This window comes from Tamandua tetradactyla, chromosome 3 (genome assembly GCF_023851605.1).
Source record: "Tamandua tetradactyla isolate mTamTet1 chromosome 3, mTamTet1.pri, whole genome shotgun sequence".
NCBI classification, from domain to species: Eukaryota; Metazoa; Chordata; class Mammalia; order Pilosa; family Myrmecophagidae; genus Tamandua; species Tamandua tetradactyla.
The window spans coordinates 101,264,739-101,289,723 of record NC_135329.1 but is presented as its reverse complement, the minus strand read 5'-3'; the positions used below and the strand labels follow the sequence as shown (position 1 = coordinate 101,289,723).

At 34.8% G+C, this 24,985-nt stretch overlaps 1 protein-coding gene across 6 annotated transcripts in view; it reads right to left on the bottom strand.

Moving 5' to 3' along the window:
* The window catches only part of SLC35F5 (solute carrier family 35 member F5), a 53,617-nt gene extending 30,151 nt beyond the window's left edge, over window positions 1-23,466 (bottom strand). The window contains exons 1-11 of one of the 6 annotated variants that reach the window (XM_077153584.1): window positions 23,148-23,466; window positions 22,210-22,300; window positions 21,924-22,065; window positions 19,154-19,297; window positions 15,999-16,061; window positions 14,016-14,097; window positions 13,042-13,232; window positions 10,338-10,419; window positions 9,310-9,397; window positions 5,779-5,864; window positions 3,700-3,804 (exon numbers count right to left, since the gene is read on the bottom strand). In XM_077153584.1, coding sequence (XP_077009699.1) covers window positions 3,700-3,804; window positions 5,779-5,864; window positions 9,310-9,397; window positions 10,338-10,419; window positions 13,042-13,232; window positions 14,016-14,097; window positions 15,999-16,061; window positions 19,154-19,297; window positions 21,924-22,065; window positions 22,210-22,300; window positions 23,148-23,187 — 1,114 coding nt within the window. In that variant the 5' untranslated portion in view covers window positions 23,188-23,466. Of the gene's footprint in view, window positions 1-3,699; window positions 3,805-5,778; window positions 5,865-9,309; window positions 9,398-10,337; window positions 10,420-13,041; window positions 13,233-14,015; window positions 14,098-15,998; window positions 16,062-19,153; window positions 19,298-21,923; window positions 22,066-22,209; window positions 22,301-22,408; window positions 22,615-22,649; window positions 22,776-22,848; window positions 23,079-23,147 lie in introns of those variants that run through there. The other 5 variants (XM_077153586.1, XM_077153588.1, XM_077153587.1 and 2 more) reach the window with 5 other exon arrangements.
* Window positions 23,467-24,985: the final 1,519 nt, after the last annotated feature.

The following is a 24,985-nucleotide window of genomic DNA, read 5'->3' as shown; positions in this document are numbered from 1 at the left end:
GCTTTGTTCTCTACCTGTTCTCTGATATTTAGTTCAATTTATTCTAGATCTGTAGCATAAGTTCTGTTAAACTGATCAGAACTTTCCAGTCCTTGTTCTTCTGCTTCTTGCCCAGCCTGTATGAAGCCTTCTTTTTTGAGGAGGAGCTCCTCAGATGTTACAGACCCCAGTCATATTTTCCCAGAGCAGACAGGCCTATGTCTCAGGAGGGAAGTGTAGCCAGCATTAATTTTCCCTGAGGGTGAGATCCAGCAGGTTGACAGATTTTCCTATGAAGTCTCTAGACTCTGCTTTTCTTATCCTGCCCAGCATGTTAAAATTGTCTGTCCACTGCTTTCCACCAGCGTAAAGTGATGCTGTGCCTTAAAACTGCAGGAGACTCTCCCTGCGAGGGGTATGGTTGAGACAGAGGTGAGGTTGTAGGATGGTTTTAATTGTTTCAGTTTTCCAGTCCTGGGGCCTAAATTCTTTGAAGGAGGGATTATTCCACTTGAGCTGGGCCTTTCTCTTGGGGAAGATACACACTTTAGGAAATTAATTCCTTTCACCTACTACATTGCCTCTTGGACAAGCTTAATTCTGCCCTTATCCAGTTGAAGCCTGAGAATGCTTCCAGTTCTATCTAATGAATGAGCTGTTAAGGAACAGGAAAAAACAAAAGCCTTTTCTGAGCTAGACACCGGCTCTTTGGGTTTGTCAATTAGGAGCTTAAGTTGGTTTGTGGCTCTATCTGCCCCCTTTTCTTGGGGTCCAGCCCTTTTCCAGAACTTTCTGCTTTCCAGTTCAAAAAGCCTGTTTCTAGGGTTCTTTTGTTCTTTTACCATCAGCCCACCTCCTCTCTGCCAAGGCAGAATCTTCTAGTAACTTTAGTGCTTATTCCAGTTTTATCTGTGCTGGGGGCCTATTGTCAGTAGTCAGAATTTGTTAATTAATTCCGCAATTCGAGTTTGCGTGAACTAAGCCTGCTAGTGAAGTCCATTTCCTTTCCCCTCAGGGAATCAGCCTGCCATGCCCATAGGGGAGGGGTGCCAGCCTCCACAGCTTGGGGGTACACACAGTTCTGTGTGGGGTCTCAGCTGCTCCACCTGGTCCACACTGGTGTACGCTATGTGTCCAATCACTAATGTTCCCCCAGAAGTTGTTCTGTAGCATTCCTGGCTATTTACTAGCTGCTCTGGAGGACCAACTAAATTCCACACTTTACTAAGCTGCTATCTTCAAATGTTTTATTTTTGCTTAGGTTTGGGTGCAGGTATTAAAAATATATTTGGCAAAAAAATATTTTCTACAACTTAAATTGATGTAAAATCCCACGAAGCAAAGTTCATTCAGCTGAAGCAGTGGAGACGTACAAGAACCAGGGCCACAGGTGACTCCATTTCTCCCAAGATCTAGCCCAACTTTCTCATTTTTCAGATGAATATAATATATACAAAATTATGAAAGCTAGAAACCAGGTTATCTGATTCCCTATAAGTGGCACTTTAAACTCTCATCAGCAGGTTTCTTGATCTATAGATATTCAGGTATATTTTAGAAGATACTTTGTTAATGTGCTCTTCTCTTATAACCCTATAGATGCCAGAGTTCTTTCCTGAGCTGATGCTAGGCAAAGGAAAATCTGCAAGTTATATTAGGTATTTCATTAAAATATAAGAACTGGGGCAGTACTTAAAATTAGGCATAAGAGTCACCCCCAAGAGAACCTCTTTTGTTGCTCAGATGTGGCCTCTCTCTCCAGCCAACACAACAAGCAAACTCACCATCCTTCCCCCATCTACGTGGGACATGACTCCCAGGGGTGTGGACTGTATAATGATATAGCTTTCACAATATGACTGTGTGACTGTGAAAATCTTGTGTCTGATGCTCCTTTTATCTACCTTATCAATAGATGAGTAAAATATATGGAATAAAGATGAATAATAGGGGGAACAAATGTTAAAATAAATTTAGAGTGAAATGCTGGTGACTGGTGAGGGGGAGGGGTGGGGTATGGTATATATGAATTTTTTTCTGTTTTCTTTTTATTTCTTTTTCTGAATAGATGCAAATGTTCTAAGAGTAATCATGATGAATATGCAACTATGTGATGATATTGTGAATTACTGATTATATATGTAGAATGGAATGATCAAAAATTATGAATGTTTGCGTTTGTTTTTTTTTTTGGTATTTTAAAAAAAATTTAAAAATTAAAAAAAAAAGAACTGGGTCAGGCAACTGTGGCTCAGTGGCAGAGTTCTCACCTGCCATGTCAGAAATCTGAGTTTGATTCCTGGAGCTGCCCATGCAAAAGAAAAAAATATATATATATATATGTGAACTGATTCTAGAAGCTGAAATTGGATAATTTGAATATCTGTCATAAAAGAGTATGAGTCCTCAAGATAAAAGTGTAACTGCAAAGCCTTTAGGTAGCCCCACAATCTTTAAGGAGAATAAGCAAACAGACTAAAACAGTAGTATAAATACCACTATGGGACAGTTTTATTAACCCTATGCTTTCAATGACTTAAAAATGGCAAAACGAAAGTCTCTTGAGGGATGGGAAAAAAAAAAAAAGAGGAACTATTAAACTTTATCCCTGGGGAAACCCCTGATATTGTCTCAAGCATTACGGACTCCCATGCCAATAGGCCAAGTCTTGGTCTTGAAGCTTACTCTTGTGAATCTTATTTATGTAGCAGAGAAGCTAAGCCTCTTATAGTTATGCCTAAGAGTTACTTCCAGAGGACCTCTTTTGTTGCTGAGATGTGGCCCCCCCCATCTCTTTCTCTAAGCCCAGTTCTGAAAGTAAAATCATTATTATCCCCCCTGCATGGGACATGACATCCAGGAGTGAAAGTCTCCCTGGCAACATGGAAAATGGTTCCTGGGAATGATCCTGGCCCTGGCACCAAGAGATTGACAATACCTTCCTGACCAAAAGAGGGAAAAGAATTATTATTATTATTTTTTACATGGGCAGGCACCGGGAATCGAACCCGGGTCCTCTGGCATGGCAGGCAAGCATTCTTGCCTGCTGAGCCACCGTGGCCTGCCCAAAAGAGGGAAAAGAATTGTAACAAAATAAGGTATCAGTGGCTGAGGGAGTTCAAATGGAATCAAGAGGCTATTCTGGGGGCTATTCTTACTCAAGCTTCAGCTAGATATTGCTATTGAGCATGGTTTGCCAAACCCCAATTAAAACCATTTCTGCCAACCCTAAAGAACACCTAGGGCTCTATCTGAGATTCTATAAAAGTTCTATGCATTATGATTACTTTCCAGAAACCTACGATCTCCAGATGGGTTCCTAGGCCAGATAAGTCCTGAAACCACGAGGGGCCATCCTCTCCAGAACATCAACTAGTTTCATCCCTCTATCCCATATTATTGACAGCCCTTTCCTACATGAAAAGTTAGAATGGGTATAGCACAAATACTGCTAAAGACAGAGAGAAAGACCAAAGGAGAAGGTAGAGTTACAACAGAGAAAATAAGGATTTTCAATTTTTAACAAATTAGTATGACTGCTGAATCATTAAGGCAAGAGAAAAATATTGAGATTAGACTTCATAATCTTTAAAATCCTATGAGTTTTAAAGAAAGAATCTTATGAAAGGAAAAATAAAAGACTTCCCTATTCTCTCCAAAAAACAAAATAAAACCTAAATTTACCCTTTAATAAGCTTCATGAGTTAAACATATTCTTACCAAAGAACATTGGAATATCCAACTTATCTTCTCTGTCTACTTTTCTCTTAATCATGACAATATAGACAGCATAGAGCATGGCTCCAGCAAGAGACCAAATGGAACCTGTAAAAAAATCAACATAATATTTAAAGCATTCCATTCATTAACTCACTCGTTATAAACTTATTTAAAAGCTAATAATGTATCAGATACTATTTTAAGCAATAAGTACACAGAAATGAAAAGATAAAGTATATTCTCTCCCATCCAAGTGCTCCAGGGGTATAGGAAGAAGATAATGCATAAACAAATAAATGTAAAAACATTCATATCAGTGTTCTAGCCAAGCACGTGTACATGTTAAAATAATAGAACACCGAGTATGTAACACCTTGTTTTTAAACTTTGAAATGCATAGTTCTTATTTTTTACCTTCAAAAACATATTTGACACCTGAGACTGTCCAAATTTAGAATGGAGCTTAGAATGCTCCTTTTCATCTCTAAGCTATTGCTTATATTATTCTGCCCACCACCCCCTTCCCACCCACCCCCACCTCCCACCATGGAACTCTCTGTACTCTGTATGATTTCTAATATATATTCCACTAATACCATCCCCATCTTCAAGACTCTGTTAAAATTCTGGCTCTGTTCAAGTCTCATCTCTGCCAAAAAGCATCTCTCTACTCTGATGAGTTTCCATGCACCTTGTCTTCTGTTTTAGAAATTTAATACTTACTATGATTATATATGGTATTATCTTCTAGTTATTTCATTTTATAAATCTCATTTACTAAATAAAGAACTCTTTGAAAACTGCAAATACATGATTTATACTTTTAATACTCTATATCTAATAACTCTGGGTTCACAGTACATGAATAATAAATACTCATTCTCTTTAATTTATTAACACTCTCAAAAATATTAAAGACTTTGAAAGCCAAATAATATACTGTCTACTAAATGATCATTTCAATACCTTAATCAATTATCCAATTGCCCAATGTTTTATTAAATCCACTTATATTATTTCCAAACTTTTTTAAAGCAGAAGGGAACCCTTTCAACAAAAATCCCTGTACCTCTCCCCCAACACAACATATATATACATATTGTTTTACAATCACAAAGTTGCTCTGGGTGACAGAGAGGTGAAGTGGTTCACAGCTCACTGAGCACCAACTAGGAATAATTTAGAAAGCACTGTTCTACACAGTACACTTCAAATATCGACAGAAAGTATTCAAAGGGAAACCATTAAGCTGTTTTCCATTACTGTGGTTGTTGTTTTAAATCTAAAAATGAATACAGATTAAGCATTCACTACAATGGTAACTGATGCAGACAAGAATCCAACCAATGGTAAAATTAATAGGGAAAATATGATAGAACAGGATATCTGTATAGACTCAAAGTATGTCTCCACAAGATAATTATTACTTACAAAGTGAAAAATTAGCAACTTTACACTGGAGAGCCCTGGCAGATACCACCTTAACCAAGTGCTAAAGTTAACACCTCTAGTAAAGGGACAAATCAATATCATGAACAACCTGATCCAAAGCACTGATTAGGATACAATATCACTTCTATGGCATTCTTACCAAAGAATTTATCAACCAGAACTTAACAATAAGGAAATATCAAACAAGTCCAAATTGAGGGACATTCTACAAAACAATTGAACAGTACTTCAAAAGTGTAAAGGTCATAAAAGACAAGGAAAGACTGAGCAACAGTTTCAAATGAAAGAAAATAAAGGAGACATAACAACTACATGCAGCAAGTTATCCAAAAGCAGAAGATTAGTGGGGAAAATGTCAAAATCTATAGATTATTGTACTGTAGGAATGTTAATTCCTGATTTTTATTACTATGTTGTAGTTATGTACAATGTTAACATTAAGGGAATCTGGGTAAAGGCTCTCTAGGAATTATGTGAACCATTTTTTATTTTTTAAATATTATTTCAAAAGGAAAAGTTAAAAAATGAAAGAAAAAAGCCTGCTAATGCCATGCTGTGTATATATGTGTGTGTATGTGAAATACATAACTTTTTTGTACACTCTAACAGAGAAAATGAGGTACTTACCGATCGTATTTCTTCCAGCAGAGTTTTCAGACCCAGACAGGTTTACAAGCACAACGCCTCCAATGCTATGGGAATAAGAGCCATTACTGAGGAGCAAAAAAAATAAACCCCTTAATCATGAAGATAAAAAGTATTTACAGGTGATCAAACTAATCTCAAATTCAGGTTGAGCTGTCAAAGAATGTAGTAATTTAATTAATAGCTAATAGCTAACAGTATGTGTCAGGCAATGTTCTAAGGGATCTATTTTTATTAACCTACTGACTCCTCCCCAGATACACAAGGACTAAGAAGGAAATAACTGTATTCTCATTTCACACAAGAAAATTAATGCACAAAGAGGGGAAGTAAACTGACCAAGAGCACCAGCTGGGATTTGCCCCCAGGCAGCCTGCTCCAGAGTATAGTACTTTTACCCACTGTGCTACTGGACAGTCTTTCAATTAGAGAAGAATTAACCAACTTTCAGTCTTTCTTTTGTAGCTATACATAGAGTAAACCCATATCCACCTAGTAATGGAACCACTCTTGCTTATGGATAAAACCTTAAATAATAGTAAAACTATTCTTAAATAATTCCATTAATCCTATTATTTTAATAGATAAAAATAAGACTGAAGGATGTAGAGAAATGAGAAGGCATTCATTCATTCAATTACTACTTATTGAGCATATAATGTGTGCTAAATACTAGGATACAGCAGTGAACAAAACAGACACCGCTCCTGTTTTTGTGGAGGACAGAAAAATGTTTTTCTATTTCTATTTCTATGCATCTTATGAGTTATATATATGTACTCAAATAGATGAACTATTGCTAATTTTAAAAAATATTTATCAGTCTAATGCTCTTTTCTATTAATCAGAAAGACCAAGGTGGCAGTAGGAAAAGAATAAAAAATAATTTCCACCCCCTTTTTGGAATTGTGCTAAGTCAAATGTGGTCCCTACATTAAATATATATACTCTTCAATTAAATAATCACATACATTTTATATGTCATATAATCATTGGCTCAAATTCATCAGTTACTATTGAGCACCTACAACATATCAGAAACCTTCACATATTGTGTCTAACTATCTTTATAACAACACTTAAGGTTTCCATTCCATTTAAGTAATAATAATAATGTTAATACATATTGAGCACACATTGTGTACCAGACATTTCCCAGCACTTTAGAGGTTTTAGCTTATGTATCCCTCATAACAAAAAAAAAAGATAAACCCTATATTATCCCTAAAATACAGGTGAGGAAACTAAGGCACAAAGGAATTAAAAAAAAAACTGCTCAAAATGGCAAAACTAGCATTGATGGAGGCAGGACTGGATTCTAGATAGTCTGAATTGAGGCCACATTCTAAAATGCTCTATGTTATTTTATCTCTGAATTGACAAAATAAGATTTCTTAGATTATCAGAAAATTCCCTTCAAGATTATTGTTATGTAAAATTATGTTTATAATCTCAGAAATTGACTCTCTCTGTGAAAGGCCAGTTCAAAACAAAGTATTAAAACAAAGATTAATACAGTATTCTTAAAAGCACATAATACAGTTATATTAAAGAAAAAATTCTAAGTAATTTTCCTAGACCAAGGGCTCAAACTTTATAAAGGGATAGATAGCTAATATTTTAGGCTTGCAAACCACAGTCTCTGTCACAAATAAACTCTACCACTGTAGCTCTAAAACAGCCATAGATGATAATACATAAATTAATGGAAGTGGTTGTAAAACTTTGTTTACAAAAACAAGCAGCACGCAGACTATCAGTATTGTTGTTTGGCTTTTCTTCTCTAGGGGATTTTAACATTGTTTTACTCCTGCTTAAAAAAACGGACCCTGTCAAAATACTTGCAAGTTCAATCTTTTATATCAATTTTATATCAATCTCTTCTTTATTAAGTTAGGGCATAGAGAAGTTAGAGAGCAGCATAAATTGTGAATGAAGTTGAATAAACCTTATTTACCTCCAATACAAATATATTGTAATTCACCAATGCAAAAATATGTCTGGCCAAAATTTCTTTTTCTTTTTTTGTCCATTAAATTTTTGTACTATTGCAGCAGTTGTGGATCCTTAGAGAAGTTTTAAGGAAGATTTAGAGTTCCTATGTTACACTCCTGGCCCCACACAATTTTCTCTACCGTAAACATTTTGCACAGGTATGGTAACTTTGTTGCAACTGATGAAACAATATTGTTATGGGTGTATTACTGACTGTAGTCCACTGTTTACCTTGGAGTTCTCTCTTTATGTTGGACAGTTCTCTGGGTTTTAAAATTTTTTTTTATTCTGTTTGTGCATTTGGCTATATATCTTAGATATATTTTCATATGAGTACATCTAATTATATGTCATTGTGTTCAAGAGTTGCAGAGTTTTCCACAGAATGAATAAACCATGATTTATTTAACCATTCTTTTATTGAAAAAAAATGCTTGGCAAGAACATTAATCAACATGTAAAAAAATTCCTAGAGATCATAAAGTCTAAAGGATTTATCATTTGGATCAACAGGACTGTCCACTGAAACTACCATGGTTAATTTACCGTTATAACTAAAGAGAAATCACATAATAAAGAGCTCAATTTATATGGTTGTCCATACCAGTCTCTACTGGTTACCTTCAAACTTTAAAACAAGACTATTACATAGATAACACTACCACCACTTTCTTGTAAACTCTTTCTGAGAGTTTAAGAGAATTGTCCAGGGGCAAAGGTCAGAGCTGATTCAAACCCAGTTCTGTTAGCTAACAACACAAGTCTCTCCACTAAATTCTTCCGCCACCTTCTCTGATTTCTGATTTTCTCTCTCTCATGAAAAAAACAGCTTTACCAAACCAACACATCTTTTTTTGTATAGTGTCTGTGGGCTGAGACTTATGCTAAGAGACACAAAGAAGTATAACACAAAGCTTTGGTCTTTAAATTGTTTACAATCCCCTAGAGAAGAAGAAAAAAACATACACAAAGTTAAATAAAAAGACAAGATTTGAATATAGTTATCAACAATACTGATGCTATGTTGTAATTGAAAATTGCTGAATGAATTATACAGAAAATAAACTAAAAGACCACTTGACGCTAAGATAATCAGGAAAGACTGAATGTTAAGGCTTCTAGAAGTAGAAATATGGTTTCAGAAAGCAAAAACAAAACAAAAAAGAAAACTTGCCTTCAAAAAAGAAAACAGAAACTTGGGAGGTTATGATCATTAAGGTGACATTTGATAAAGTTAAATGTTTCAGTGCAATACTTATGTCTGCAGTCAAATGAGTGGGAACCAAAGCTGCTATGGATTCTGACCCCCCAGGAACAGTAACAAGAAAGGGCAGGAAAATAAAGTCAAGACCATGAAGCAGAGGTTAGTAACATGATGATCATTTAAAATCTTTTATTCTCATCTTTCTTTGTGTATGTATACATTATAACATAATATAAAGTATGCAGTATCACTGCCAGACATTTTTAAAATGTATTTTAAAGCAGAATGAACTAGCTATTACACTATATCCTTACCTTAAAATTACAGCTAATAGTTTAGAAAGTGTAAATCTGTCTCCACTATTACTAGGAAACACTGCAGCAAGGATTAAGGTAAAAAGTCCTATGGGGAAAAGAGGATGGAAAGAGGTGCATTAGCTTAAATACTGTTAAAACTATTTAATAAGCAACTTGATTATTCAAATAAGTAAATTACATAGCCAACTTTTAAACTGTTTCTTGTCATTTTTAAATAACTAAGAATAAGACTTCTGTTGCCCAGGCTAAAATGTTCAAAGATCATAAAATAGTCTCTAAACTATCAGGCTTATTTCAACAATACAGATAAAGTATCAACCTGTTTACATTAAACTATAAGGGAGTAAATTCCAAGTATTCAAAATGGCATTCTGACCTCATCATAATTAAGTCTGTGTGCTAAAGTTATTTTTACAGACTTAAAAATACTTCTTTTAAGCCTGGAAGAGTGTAATACCAAACTCGTAACTGTGACTATATTTGGGTATGTGTTTGTGGCAACAGACACTGTGGCCTTTTACTTAATACAGTTTCTCTACTGAATCATTTATAGTAAGCATATATTATTTTTATGATTTTAAAAAAGATATAGTTTTAAAATTAAAATGCAGTTGAATACTTGATAAATATATCTAATTTGTAAAAATTATTTTACCTTCCAGATTTGGAGGGTGATTTAGTTTTAAAAATAAAATGCCATTCATAGGGCACATTATAGTTCTGAAATAAGCATTTCACTTAACCACCGGATCTAGAAAAACCTCTTCAGAAAGGATATGTCAAGGGAAAGACAACTGCAATACAGAGAACCACCCAATAAAATTTTAATATATTGTTGTATAAAAAAATACTATAAAGTATTTGCAGGAATATAAATGGCACAAGGCTATGGCATGAAACTATAAAGATTAAGAATACATTAGAACTAATGGTAATAACATAACAATATAGAAATGTGTGTGTTAATATACATATCAGAAACAGGTCTCAACTTATAATGCAAGTTTTGAAGAGAAACATCTTACCAGATGTTGAAGACAAAATATTAACTATAGCAACTTGGGTGTCTGAAAGTGCTTCTTGATATGACAAATTTGCTAAAAACCACTAAAGAGAAAGAAAACAAAGTAAAACCTAATGAATGACATAAGTTAATATTTGCCTTTATTTATGGTCCTTCCTTTTTCCTCTCCCTAAACACTGTTATAAGAGGTTTTAAAAGCTGTTTTGTATTGGAAAAAAATCACTGCAAAAAACAAACAAACAAAATAGACAAACTATTTATAATCAGATCTAAGATCTTTGCTATCCAATTTCCCTTAAGGAATTAATAACAGTTCATTAAAAATTAGCATCCAGGTTGAAAATTGCAAGATAAAGAAATAAAAACAAATCACTTACATAGCAGGCAATCAAAGACTGAACGTGAATTCATCATTAGTTATGAACTCTTTCCAGAAAGACCTTTCCTATTCTCCAACTCTCCCAGAACTCCATTTTCTAACTCTCCAACTCAAGGCACCCTCATTACAAAAGAAGGATTATTCAATTGTTCTCCAATAAAAATTAGCCTCACAATGTTTTTCTTCATTATTCCAGAGTTGAGGACAACCACTTAAAAATAATTAGTCAATCCACAGTAAATAATTTATTTAATATTTCCTTATTTCATGGATGGTGATTCATTTTTAAATTATAATAAAAACAATTCTTGGCAAAGTCAGTATTACTTAAACTACATTTTTCAGGAAAAAAATAATAAAACACCCTAAGCCCTAGTGAGATAAGCAATATTCAAGGCAATTTGGCAAGTATAGTGGTCATTAGCTTCTCTTGACCTGCACTCTCCAGTACCTGAGCCACTAGCTACACATACCTACTGAGCAACTGATACGTGACTAGTGTGAACTGAAATGTGCTGCAAGCATAAAATACTCACTGGATTTGAAAGATTTTAGTACCAAATAAAATAATGTAAATTACCTTATCAATAATTTTTACATTGATAACATGTTGAAATAGATTAAATAAAATATAGAATTAGCTTTCCTTATTACCTATTCTTTTTTAACATGATTACCAGAAAATTTCAAAATATGTATTTGGTCTGTATGCAAGGCTCACATTATACTTCTATTGAACAGCAACTGCTCCGACCTTATCTAAGTTACCACTTACTAAGTTTCAAAAAAAGCTATATACCTCAACGGTATTATTCTGACTTTCTGCAGAAATGCCTTTACCAAAGACTAACATAGCTCTCTGCGCTCAGAATTTATTTAATTCTGATTAAATAAGGACTATTATTTGTACATACTTGTAAACCTGCTATAAAGAATAGTGCCTTATTACTAAAAAAAGGCTGCGTAGTTCATTTCTTGCAGAGTCTTGCATAGGAAAAAATTTGCCTATCCAATAAAGTGAGATACTTCCTTCGAATAGACGATAAGCTGTGAAGTTCATGTGGTTCTTTCCCTGTTGCCTTACCTGCCAATTTGCCTAGAAATAAGCTGTGTGCTCACTGGAAGTAGCTTTCACCCTTCAATTTAAAGTTCCTGATAGAATCATTCACTTTGACAGCCACCCCTCCATTCTCATTACTAGCATAATCTGGCTTTTATCTTTTCACCCTTGTTTTAACTTTTACTGTACAGATACTTTTATTACCCATCACCTCATCTTCTTTGAAAAATTTAGCAGCATATAATCAATAAATTTTTTGGTCCTGCCTTACACTCATTTAAAACAAACAGAAACCACAACTAATAATATAATCACAATATATGAAACTTTTGATTATTTTTATTGTATATGTAAATTATCATACTACAACTCCCAAAGATTTTCTTTTGATTTGCACAGCAGAGTATATTAATTAGGTTATCACAAGACAGAGGCTAAACGAGAATAGAGAAAAAGAAAAGTGGGCTATGTAAGCAATGAGTATGAGAGGCAAAACTTTCAAGTTAAGAAAAAACTTTACAACCAGAGTGATAATATCAATATAGATAGCATTGCATTGTCTAGTGTTTTTACATGCTCAGTATAAACCTGAATTTTAAAGGTTCATATTAAACAACCCTGGATTAGGCTCCTTCTAGTGACTCATAAACTTTAGTTAAATTGTAAACTTTAGTTTTCACTAATACAAGTTTCTAATTCCAATTTAGCCCCTAACAGTAATACTTTATTTACTGTATCACTAATCTATATGAAATCTGAGGAACATTCCTTAGTTTCTATATCAAAATAATACTGCAGCTATCAGTATTAGTCCTAGAAGTTCTGTTTATATGTACAATAAGCACTTGCTAAAATAATATGTAACCGCACTTACATGAACTTAATATAAAACTGCAAAAAAACCCATTTAAAAAAATCAGTGAACACAGTAAACACTATCAGGATGTTACTAGCCCTTGTATACATCAATGTGAAATAAATACTCATAATGTTGACCCTGAGGCAATGGAAAATTCTTCCCATAGTTTATATCTACATATCTCTATCTATATAGATACAGCTATATAGTTTTTGTGTTATAGGATATATTGAATTCTAATTCTCTAAGGACAAACATTTATTAACTTTGATATCTAATTCCCCAATAAATCTAAATCTAGATAGTAGGGTTTAAAGTCATAATTAAGCAACTTAATAATTACATTCTTGGTATGTAATACTGCCTTAAAATTCAATTTCCAAATATATAAGAAAGAGAAGACTTACCACAAAGCAAAAAAAAAAGCTTATTTTTGCTACTTGAGTTGCAGTAAGTTTCCCCACAGTTTTCAGTATGGATTCTTGTTCCTTCACAGTAGGGTATGACATGCGTGACAACTTAGCTTCCAAAGCATGGCTTGATGGAAGTTGTCGAATCTCCATAATATTACTGAACCTTACACGAGACTTTTTGGGAGCTTAAAAAAAAAAAGCATAGTATAATATCATTAAAGGTTCCACTTTACATACATCAAAAAAATACCAATTTTAAGTTGCTTATAAAAGCATATTATTTAAACCATCTATGACCAGATGGGAGAGTCAAAATGCCAGTTTTATTACCTGGAGCAGTTTTGTTCACTTAAAAAAGTTAATATGAAAAAAGTTTCATTTATAAAATGTTTTAAAAGTTTTAAAATGAGACAAATATTCAAACAAGGTTTCTGAGATTGTGCACATGAATAACTGCCTGGTTCAGAATTATAGTATGATTATTATTTTATCATTTATAGTAAAACTTTACAAAGTTATGAGAATTACTTTCTTGGGCAAGTATGCAAAGCACCATCCCTCTGTAGGCCCACTCCTTATGGGTAAATACTATGAGTTACACTGTGCCTTACATTGAAGCTGAAATTCTTTACCAAATTCACAGGACTAGCAAAACTCCTTTAATTTGCCATCAGGGTCTTTTCTGGAGCATGGTCAAAGAGAATATGGTTTGCTTTTTTTTTTTAAACACATGATGAAACCACAGAGACTTCTAATATCTGGGAATTATTCCCTACTGAATAAAAAAATGACTAAACTAAATCAGACTCACAATCAAAGAAGACTGCAAGCCTAGCAAACACAATGAGGAAGAGAAGAATTGCAAGGTGAACACAACTGATCCAAAGAATGACTAAATTTTGAGGTGGCCTGAATGAAGGTAAATTTTCCACCCATTTCTAAGTTACAAAATCCTAAGTTTTTCTTACTTTTTTCAGTATCAATGTTTGTGCTCTCAGGTTTTTCACTTGGAAGATCATGAAATTTCACAGGAACATACAAAGGTTCACTCTGAAATGCAACAGAAACAAATAAAAACAGCAACTAGAGTAGATGATATTGCTAAAACTTAAAAGAATGATAAGACCAGATACCGTCCAAAAACCAGCTGTTCACTATCATGTTTCAGCATTAACTTGCCCAAAATGCACTTTCAACGTTTAAAAAGGAAACTCAACTGATCTATACAGGTACAATGACAGAAAAGAATCTATTTAAACTTCAGCAGTTTAATACAACACTGACACAGTATGACATTTAACATAAAAATGCCATAAAAACAGAACTCTCAGCTAACAGATTATCTTTCACCTATTCTCTTTTTTTTTCTTTAACAAATAAATATTATGAGCCCCTACTATGTCAGTCATTGTTCTGGTCCTGAGGTTATAAGAGGGAGTAAGATAAAGTCTGTCCTCAATGATTGGACAGTCTAAAGGGCAGGCAGACAATGAACAGATAATATATGTTATGTATTTATATTTGCCATATTGTTTTCTCTTATTGCCTAAGAGTCAATAAAACTAAAAATTCCTGGTAATTAAGAAGAAAAAAAAAGCTACCACTTATCAGTTCTTACTACACACCAGGTACCAAGTCCTAAACAGTTAAATATATATTTCTCACTAGTCCTCACAATAACCTTTTGACACAGTTATTTTAAAAGGACTTTTCTAGAACCTGAGATATAAAACAACCAAGTGGTAGACACTAAAATTAAAGCCAGGGTTGTCTGACCATGACATACGTGTCTATATTTTTAGGTGGTTCTAAATTCATTAAGTGCTTTTGCAAATGTTCTCAGATGAGTTATATCAAGGCAAAACTCTCCAACTCGGCTGTTTCTTACATTAACAGAAATTTTTTTTTTACATCTTTGATTTCTCTTTTACCTCCAGGAACAGAACTATGCCAATGAAAAAATACTCGATAAGTGAAGAGCCCACAAAACTTGGAAATAAATATAGTTTATTTGTTATACTGAACCCTTTATTACAACTTCTGGCTTAGAGCAATTTGGAATACAGAGCTTACAGACAACAGCAAGAACTAGAAGAGTAGTTAAAAGAGCAGGCTGCCTTCTTAACTATGCTTCTACACTGACAGAGACAGTTGCTATTAAATTATATGTCCACCCTAAAGGTCTCTAAGCTTCATAAAGTCTTCATAGTACCTAGTAACCTACCCTGTATGCCACTGAAGTTCAAAAAATTAGACAGTCAATAAGATCACCAAGCCACTGTTCACAAACTGGTATTAAATTTTAAAGTTTTCTTATATAGAATGCAAAGATTGGATGGAAAGGAAATATTTTTCCAATAATACATTTTAAAGAGATGTCTTAGTGATGGCAAAAAAAGAACTATGTCTCCAAATACACTACAGATCATTAAAATTATAAATTACTTATTTGCTTGCTTATTACCTGAACTAACAGATATCTGTTCTCACACACTAGAACACAAGTTACATTACAGAGCTTAGAACAAATGCCTAATATATATGGGTGTTCTAAAAATATCTGCAGAACAAAGAAATGAACAATCTGCATATATAATCTCATTGCCAGGCAAAAATATTTGTTTCTAAGGAAAAAAATGTATATATTTGTTTCTAAATGATGATATAATAATGAATACGAAGTGACAAAGTTGATAAGAAACAAAGAAATGTTCTTTACAATCTCATGCCTTAACTCATTTCCTCTCTCCCTCTCCCCAGAGGGAGCTGAACTGTTACCACTAGGCTCCATGTCCCTCAGAAACAAAGCATCAAATTACAATTTTCATGGAGGGTACCCAATATTGAGCTTTATCTAAATCTTATTATAGCTGTGGTGCCACTGAAGCTGTTTCAGTCCTTCCTGCCATGGCTCAACTCCACCTGCTCCGTTCTTGATAAGAAACACTTACCAAAGAACTATTCATAGTTGTATCTGTTGTGCAAGCAGCAAAGTAACCTTCAGCATCTGCAAACTAAATACAGAACATGGAACTTAAACTCAGTTAAATTCATGTTATAAAATAGTACTAGTCAGACACAGCTCAAAGGAATAGAACTAAAAATAGAGAGCAGACCTGTATGAGCTTATTATTAATAATGATGGAAGCTAGTGACTGAACACTATATGCCAAGATATTGGCATTAGTAGGTATTAGTACCTTCATTCTATTGGTTAAGAAACTGAGGCTTAAAGATTTCATCCAAGTAGCAGAACCAGGATTAAAACCCAGGTTAATCTTACTCCAAAATTTATTAATAGGGAAAGGATGAGTGGATTGGTGAAGACGGCAATTAACATATTAGTGTCACAATGAAAATAGTTTTGACCTCAATATTCCCTAAATGGATCCCAGGGTCTGGAGCACACTTTGAGAAAACGTGCTAGAGCTGTACAAGCACGATTTCATTTAATACCTACAATTATCCTATTATTAACTCTGCTTGACAAATTAAAAGAAACCAAAGACTGGAAAGTTTAACTTGCCCAAGGTCACATAACTGGCAAGTGACAGAGCAGGCAGGATTCAAACACCAGAGCCCATGCTCTTAAAGATAAAAAAAAATTGAGTCAGTGTAGAAAAATGAGCAACACATAGACAACTCAAAAAAGAATTCCACCCCAACCAGAACCATTCCAGCCAATCCTAAAGAATACCTAGGGCAATATATAAGATTCCACAAGGGTTCCAGGCTACTAGAGTAACTTGCCAGAAACCTACAACCTCCAGATGGGTCCCTGGTCCAGATAAGCCCTAAAACCTAGCCCAGCCTGTCCTGAACAACGAATAGTTCCATCTCCCTACCCCACATTAGTGACAGAGCCTTCCAATATCAAAAATTTAGAATTGCCATAGTCCAAACAACCCCAAAGAGAGGTATGGAAAGATCAAAGGTGATGGTGGAATTATACATAGAAGATAGAACTGAACAAATGAATATGAATGCTGAATCATTAAACTGATGTCTCTTTTAGTCTCTGGTATTTTAGAGCACCTAGAAGACCTGAAATTGTGAAATTGTAATCCATGTCAAAGTCTGAAATATGTTCTACAACTAATTGCGGTGCTGCGCTTTGAAATTTATAGCTTTTATATATATATATATGTTATCGTTCACAAAAAAGAAAGAAAAAAAGTCGATTGTGATAATAAAAAGTATTTAAGTCCTCTAGCCTCCTATAATTTGGAGCAGCTAGAAGGAAAAATATGAGAGGATCGTATGGTAGCCCATGATAATCTCTGGGATCTCTCCTGTAACCACTTTTTGAAGAGTGCTTTGAAAACTATTGCTTTTTTATCTCTTTGCTTTGTAATATGTTATACTGTACAATAAAAAGTTAAAAAAAAAAAAGAATTCCACTGAACAACATATATCTTAAAATAAACAGAAACATGTAGATTAAAACAAGAGACCAATCCACCTACCAGACTACCAAATCTGGGGGTTTTGGTAAAGGTTCACTCTCATACACTGCTAACAGCAGTATGAATTGGTGCTACCATTTCAGAAAGTAATTTAGCTTTAAACTTGACATTTTATCCAATGACTATGATTTTAGAATTTATCGTAAGTAAGTAATTATAGATATGTATAAAGATGTTCCTATTTATTTATGTCAAAAGAAAAAAACAATCTAACTGTAAAGGTTACTTGAATAAAATAGGAACGATAACAACACGTTTATTAATTGGAGAGATACTTTTATCTTTCCAGTGAAAAAAATCAGGTTACAAAACAATACATATTTTTTGTATAGACTAAATCTATCTGTTATAAATATTTTTTAATATACACATATATACATGTAACTATAGGAAGTACCAAATACTTATAGTATGAGGTAAAAGGATTATGGGTAGGCTATTTTTCGTCTTCTTGTTACCATAGTTTATCTTCAACAATCAACATTTATCACTACTAAAATTTAAAAATATTTAACATTAAAAAATGTTCTAGTAATATTAAAGTACACAGAAAATTTTTCATAATATATTATTTAGGTGTAAAAAGGAGGTTATTAAATAGAACAAAATAGTATAATTCCATTTTTATATAAAATAAAATAAAAATACATGTGAAAAAATATGGCAGAATCTATGCCAAAATATTACCAGTGGTTATTTCTTGAATAGCAGAATTATAAAGGATTATTATCTTCTTTTTATTCCTCTATATTTTCTAACTTTTTCAATACATATATGTATTAATACACATGTATTTCTACATGTAATATTAGAACATACCTACATTTCTATAATATACATTAATTACTTTTGCAAAGTAAAATTTATTTATGTTTTTGCCAAGTTAAATTTGGATGGGCACATGAGCGTACATTTCTAGGTTTCACCTGGGATTACTGAAAATCCCTTGACAAAATCTGATGAGTAATTTTTCAAGAATATACTCATTATATAACAAGAAATAATATTATTTTGATACCCCTTCCCAAAACATTATACAGATAAAAGATGAGAAAAAGATTAAAGAAGGCACATTTTTTATATTTCCTCATTTTCAAAATCCAAAGTTCCTTCCACAAGGAAAATACATCATTATGTAAACTATCACTTCTTTCAACACTATGAATCAGCATGTTATGCTACATCAATGAAAGAAGATAATCTGATTACCCAAACATCAGAAACATGTCCTGAAATATATTATTTTCATTTTAGTATTTAAAATCTTGAATTATTTTACTTTCACAATCAACTTTTCAACCAATTAGACAACATTCATCCAGTCTGCAAACAGTATTCCTTACTTTTCATATTCCTCTCCACATTAATTGATTTTTGCTACTTGAGAAATTTTAACAACTCAGAGGATGTAATGGCGATGAAAGTGATTATGTACCTTCAACGTCTTCCAAGATATTACAATACTAAGTTGATCAGAAGAATAAACTTAAACATTTGTACAAAAGCAGGTTTTTCTTATGCTACCTTCATTCACTTAAATTAATAACTTAAATATGACTGACCTTAAAGAAACTAATATATCCTTAAACTTTGAAAAATAAACTCTCTCCTCATCAAACACTGAAAAATGAATAACTTACAAAAGCAGCATGCTTTCCTCGAAATCCTCTTGTACACTGTTGTCTCCATGGCTTCCAAATAATAAAGCCGAAAAGGTATAGAACAAACATAGATGTTTTTGCAAAGGTGCTGAAGAATGGTTTATTGTACTGAGTAAAAACATACTGTAAAGGAAATAAACAGACAACTATGAGATGACTTCAAACCTTGTTAGTCATTTCAACTGCAATAAATCCATTACATGATTTTTTTTAACTCTAGAAATTCATCTGGAAGGGAAAGCTCAAAAGGGATTATAAAAATTTTCTATATCCACTCCTGAATATTGTTTTGGCCATCCATATAAAGGATAATATCCCTAAACAAAGCAGCAACAACCTGCACAAAAAAAGTTGTGTTCAACACTCACCGAGAACCTACAGGACCTATAGGTTGTAACACAGTCTATGTAACAGGACATGTGCTGGAGGCTAAGGAAGAATAAGACAGGCTTTTCTGCCTTGAGCAGACACGAAAGAAAACAACGTAATGTGTCAGGTACCGTGATAATGGGTATAAAAGCTTCAAAGAGAGAAGGACCAATTTGGAGGTTATGGAAAAATCTGCCATAAAAGACAATTCACAGCTGGGACTGAAGGGCTCAAGACTGGGACAGAAGGGCTCAAGAAGACTTAGATCAAATAAAGGAAATAGCATAAAGTAAGGCTCCAAACCACAAGATAGAATGCAATGCAAAAGAAACTTTATGAATTAGGAATTAATATAAAAGTCTCTATCCTTCATTTAAATTGCAAATATAATTATGAACACATTTTTTTCTGTCTGCTAAAAAACATTTTGTCTGCTAAAAAACACAGAAACCGCCTGGAAGAAAAGACAACCCAAGAGTAATGAGCCCCTGAAGGACGTGGATGGTGGTCTGTACCATCTCACTCCAAAAGAAATCATGGCTCCATGAACAAATGGCCAAATCCAGGAATAGCACAGCAGATGTATAAGATAGGGTAGGGTGGGGTGAGGTGGAGGTGGGTTGGAGTGGGGGGGTGGAGTGAGGTGGGGGATCTTGTGCCCAAAGCAAAACGATGAAATGGAATGATAATAAGGAAGGTATAGGAGTCAACTTAAAGGGGTGGGGGGGATAAGGAATAAAAGGAACTCAAAAGAGTACAAATGCAATGTCCAATCTTTGTTTAGATCCTAACAGACCAAACAAAAGATGTCTTTTACATAACTGGGGGAATCTAAATATGGGATGACTTTAAGGAATTATAGTTAATGTTGTTAGCTGTGATAACGGTATGGTGATTTGTTTTCGAAAAATAAAGTCCTTTTCCGTTTTAGAAAAATATGAAAGAATTTATGGGTAAAGTGACATAATGGTTAGAATTCGCTTTAAAATACTCCAGGAAAAAAGATCCAAGAAGAGTTGGTAAGACAAGATTAGCGATGTTGATAATTGTTAAAGGTGAGTGATGAGTATGTAGAGATTCATTATACTTTACTTTTGTATGTTAAAAAAACAAAAAGATTGATTTTCTTTCTGAAATACACAATTTATCTCAATGGTTTATGAGCACAGCTGACTAAAAGGACTGGACACCTCATGTATGCTCGCGGATAATCAAGTTATAAAATGTCCTCTTTTTAACAGATTTTACTTTTTAAAAAATAGAGACAAGTAACTTTTTTCCTTGCTTAGATGTAGATTGCTAAATTATAATATAATCAGATGGTCTTTGTCTTAAATCTTATTACCTGCTGTATGAAAAATAAACTATTTATTCCCTGTCAATATTAGAGATTTCTTTGACTTTAAACTATAGAATATTAACTCAAAAGAAGGCCACAGAAGTTTCAAGTGAAAAATAAATGGCCCTTTGTATTTCAAACCTTAATTCTACAAAGGCTAAAAATCTATTTACTCATGAAACTTTTTCTAAGTATCTTGGATACAATGTCAACGTCAACTGTTTACTTTAAATGTCAACTATTTCCTTAGCTAGTACATGAAAAGACTTGCAATATTATACTGCTTCTTTTGGAATGTAAGTTCATTTTATAAATGCTAGTTTCCTTTGTATATTTATATATTTGCCTTAACAGTGCAACATGAAGGTGAAATGCATTATCTCCAAGAATAAGAGTTGCTTGTCTTTTTATAGGGATCATTAACCAAAGATAATTACAAAAGTATAGGGAAACAAAAACAGCTTGTGAACCCCAAATACTACATTACTACCAATATGCCATCCATAAAAACAAAATAAAATTTAACTAAAAGGCAATAATTTTATAACATGTATGTCATAATAATGTGAGTCAGAAAACATAAATCTGCATGTATCCATGTATGTGCATAATAGAGACCTGTATGTGAGAAGCCAGATCACTTTATTCATTAGTCCAAAACATTCCAACTTGCTACTAAATGGTGACAGATTGCTTATCATCATGGATGAAAATAATACAAAAAGTGAATTCATAAAAGAGCAACAGAGTGACTGCCCATGTAAAAAAAAAAAAGAACAGAAACATCTTCAAACATTAAGAAAATATGTACTGTATACAGTCTCTATTTTCAAATTACCGCCTCTAAAAGATACAAGAAAACCATATGAAACACAAAAGGTACCATTTCAGTTTTAATTTGAATTAACATTAATTCAATATAAAATAAAATTATTCAACAATATTCAAAATACTGCTTTTAGTAGGCATAAGAGATAGTAATGACTGGAGATACTACAGATTGCTGTAACGGAACATCATTTTTAGAGAAGAATTACATACCGAAGTAAGTTCTGAGGAAGCCACCCATATCACATCAACAAGGAGGAGAATAACAATCCCAAGAGCCATGCGCCGGCGCTGAGTGAAACCACTGCTTTGGGAATTCATTCGGTTCATGATAAATACACAAACCATTTGCAGTCTGTTTTTTAGAAAACAGAAATTGCATTAGAGATGTTTTTGGAAAAGTATGTAAAATGAGAAAACCACTTAACAGAACTATCTTGACACTTGCTAGCATTAAATGTTCTGTACAAAAACCTTTTATTAAAAGTGGGGACGTTACCTTATTTTAAGGGCCCTTCTGAGATCTTCAAAAGCAATCGCTGAAAACTTGGCAAATTTGAGCCTAAAAGGAGGTGAAGGACTCAGCACACCTAAAACAACAACAAAGTGATGCATATAATATCAACATCTCAAAATAAGGCTCATTAAAATCTTTTTACTCTGCACCTTTAAAATGAAAGCAAATGAGAGAAAAATACCAAAGTGTGCTAAATATAATTGAACACTTTCCTCTACTTTCATGTTATCCACTGTACACTTCAGGTTAAGGTCAAAATAGTATCCAGTGCAGGAAAAAAAAAAAAAAAAAAACAGTCAACATATGGCATATTTAAGAATAAGTAACAGCCTGAAAATAGGTTCTTGATTTTCATAAACACAGAACTCCCTCTGCCTCTCTCTAGAGGAATTCACCCCAGGCACAGGGGTCTAAATACATGCCTGTTTCTAAAAAGTGTCTTTTCTCTGTCTTTGATTAACTCGAGTGGAATCTGATTGTTTGACAGGAAGTGATTTGTTGTGGCTCTTGGGGGGCACCTTTCCAATCACCTCACGTGGTAATGAAAAAGGATCCTCCAAGCTCCACCCACTCACTCCTGTCACCACAGCTACTTATTTTAGATCGAAAACAGTAACTCACAAGAAGGGGGGAAAACAGCTGCTAAAGAGAATCCTCCTCCTTATGAGCGGGAAAAAAGAAGTTAAACCAGTGACGCCACTCCAGGGAGACCCCCAGGGAGTGAGAGTCTTAAGGAGCGGGAGCTTCCTCAATTGCAAGAGTACAGAAACGCCAGACAGCCCTTCCCTCAATCGCCTCCAGTGACCGTCACTACTTCGGGGAGGACACGTCGGCTGCCAAGGGCTGGAGGTGGGGCTGTTCGGGGGCCCTCAGCGCAGGTTTGGCTCCGGACAACCTCGGGGCCTCCCCTGCCAGCCTACCTGGCTTTCCTGCCCCGCGATGGCGTCGTGGCGGCACCATGAGCGAACCCGGCCCGGCCCCGCCGCCGCCCAGCGCTGCGGCCGGGGCGTCGGATTCACACAGCCGTCGCCGCGCCCGACATCGCGCTGCGGTGGAGGCCAAGACCCTGAAGCCGTGGTGTCCCTCAGGGGGAGGCCGCCAACGCCACCCGCCTCTACTGTGCCCTGTATAACTGGAAGCGGACAACGGGTAGAAACTCAGCAGGAAGCGACAGCCCCGGAGGCCTGGAGCTGCGCAGCGGCCGTGGCCCTGGCCTTGGCCCTGGCCCGGACCCCGCCCCCGGCCAGCTGGCCTTGCCGCCCCGCCCCACGGGCCGTAGGTGGCGGCGCGCCATTACGTCACGGCAGCGCGACGGCGGACTCCGCAAGGGCTAGTTTCCAGGGCAACGCAGCGGCTCAGAGCAGGGGATTTCTTGGTTCAGGTGACAGAACCGAGTGAAAAACTGCGGTGAAGCCAGGAAGGATCGGGAGAGTGGAAAATAGGGCTTGAGTAGTTGGAGCCGGAGGGAGAGAAGGAGGAGGTGGTGAAGCGCCCGCATGATTCAGTCCTGGAATGAAAGCTATCAACTCTTTACAAAAGTTCGACACCGAAACTTTCGATTACCATTTTTCTAGTAGAGAATCGAAAAACAAAGTGGTGTAGGAGTGTTAGTAGATACACTAGACCCCATCTCTGCGGGTCACATACAAAGTGCGTTCATCTCCCTGGTCCTCAGTTTCCTTATCTTAAAAATGGGGATAACTATATGATGATACTCTGAACTGTTGATTGTACACTTTGGACGATAATATGGTATATGAATGTATATCTTAATAAGATTGCAAAAAAAATGGGGATAATGATAGTACCTTCGCCACCTGATATTTCATATTATTCCAGGATTACGTGAGTTTACATATGTGAAGGGCATAAGAAGAGCTCCATAAACGTTAGCAATTATTATGCTACATAGTTCTTTCCTAAACTTGACCTTTTGAATAACCCATATCAAAAAGGACTTGTCCATCTCTCTGAGCTGACAGGGCAAGTGAACCTACTGCCCTCCCCACCCCCCTACGAGAAACATGACTCCCAGGGGTGTAAATGTCCCAGGGGTGTAAATGTAACGTAGAACAGAAATCCGGGAATGAGCCGGGACCCAGCATCAAGGGATTGAGAAAGCCTTCTTGACCAAAAGCGGAAAGAGAGAAAAAAGAAAAAAAATAAAATATTAGTGGCTGAGAGATTTCAGAGTGGAGAGATTATTCTGGAGGTTGTTCTTGCCCATTATATAGATATCCCTTTTCAGTTTAGGGTATATCTGAGTGGCTAAAGGAAGTACTTGAAACTGTAGAGCTGTGTTCCAGTAGCCTTGTTTCTTGAAAATGAGTGTATGAAAATATATTAAGTCACATAATGTGACTGTGTGATTGTGAAAACTTCATGTCTGATGCTCCCTTTATTTAAAATGTGGACAGGTGAGTAAAAAATATTGATTATATATAAACACATATAAATAAACATATATATATATATATAAACAAATAATAGGGGAAACAAAGGTTAAGATATATTGGGTAGATAGAAATACTAGTGCCCAATGAGGGGGGGTAAGGAGTATAGTATGTATGAGTTTTTTCTTTTTCTGAAGTGATACAAATGTTCTAAGAAATGATCATGATGATGAATATACAACTATGTGATGATATTGTGAGCCATTGATTGTACACCATGTATGGAATGTTTGTATGTTAAGAATGTTTGTGTTTGTATGTTGTTTATCAATAAAAAATTTAAAAAAAAAAAAAAAAAAGGACTT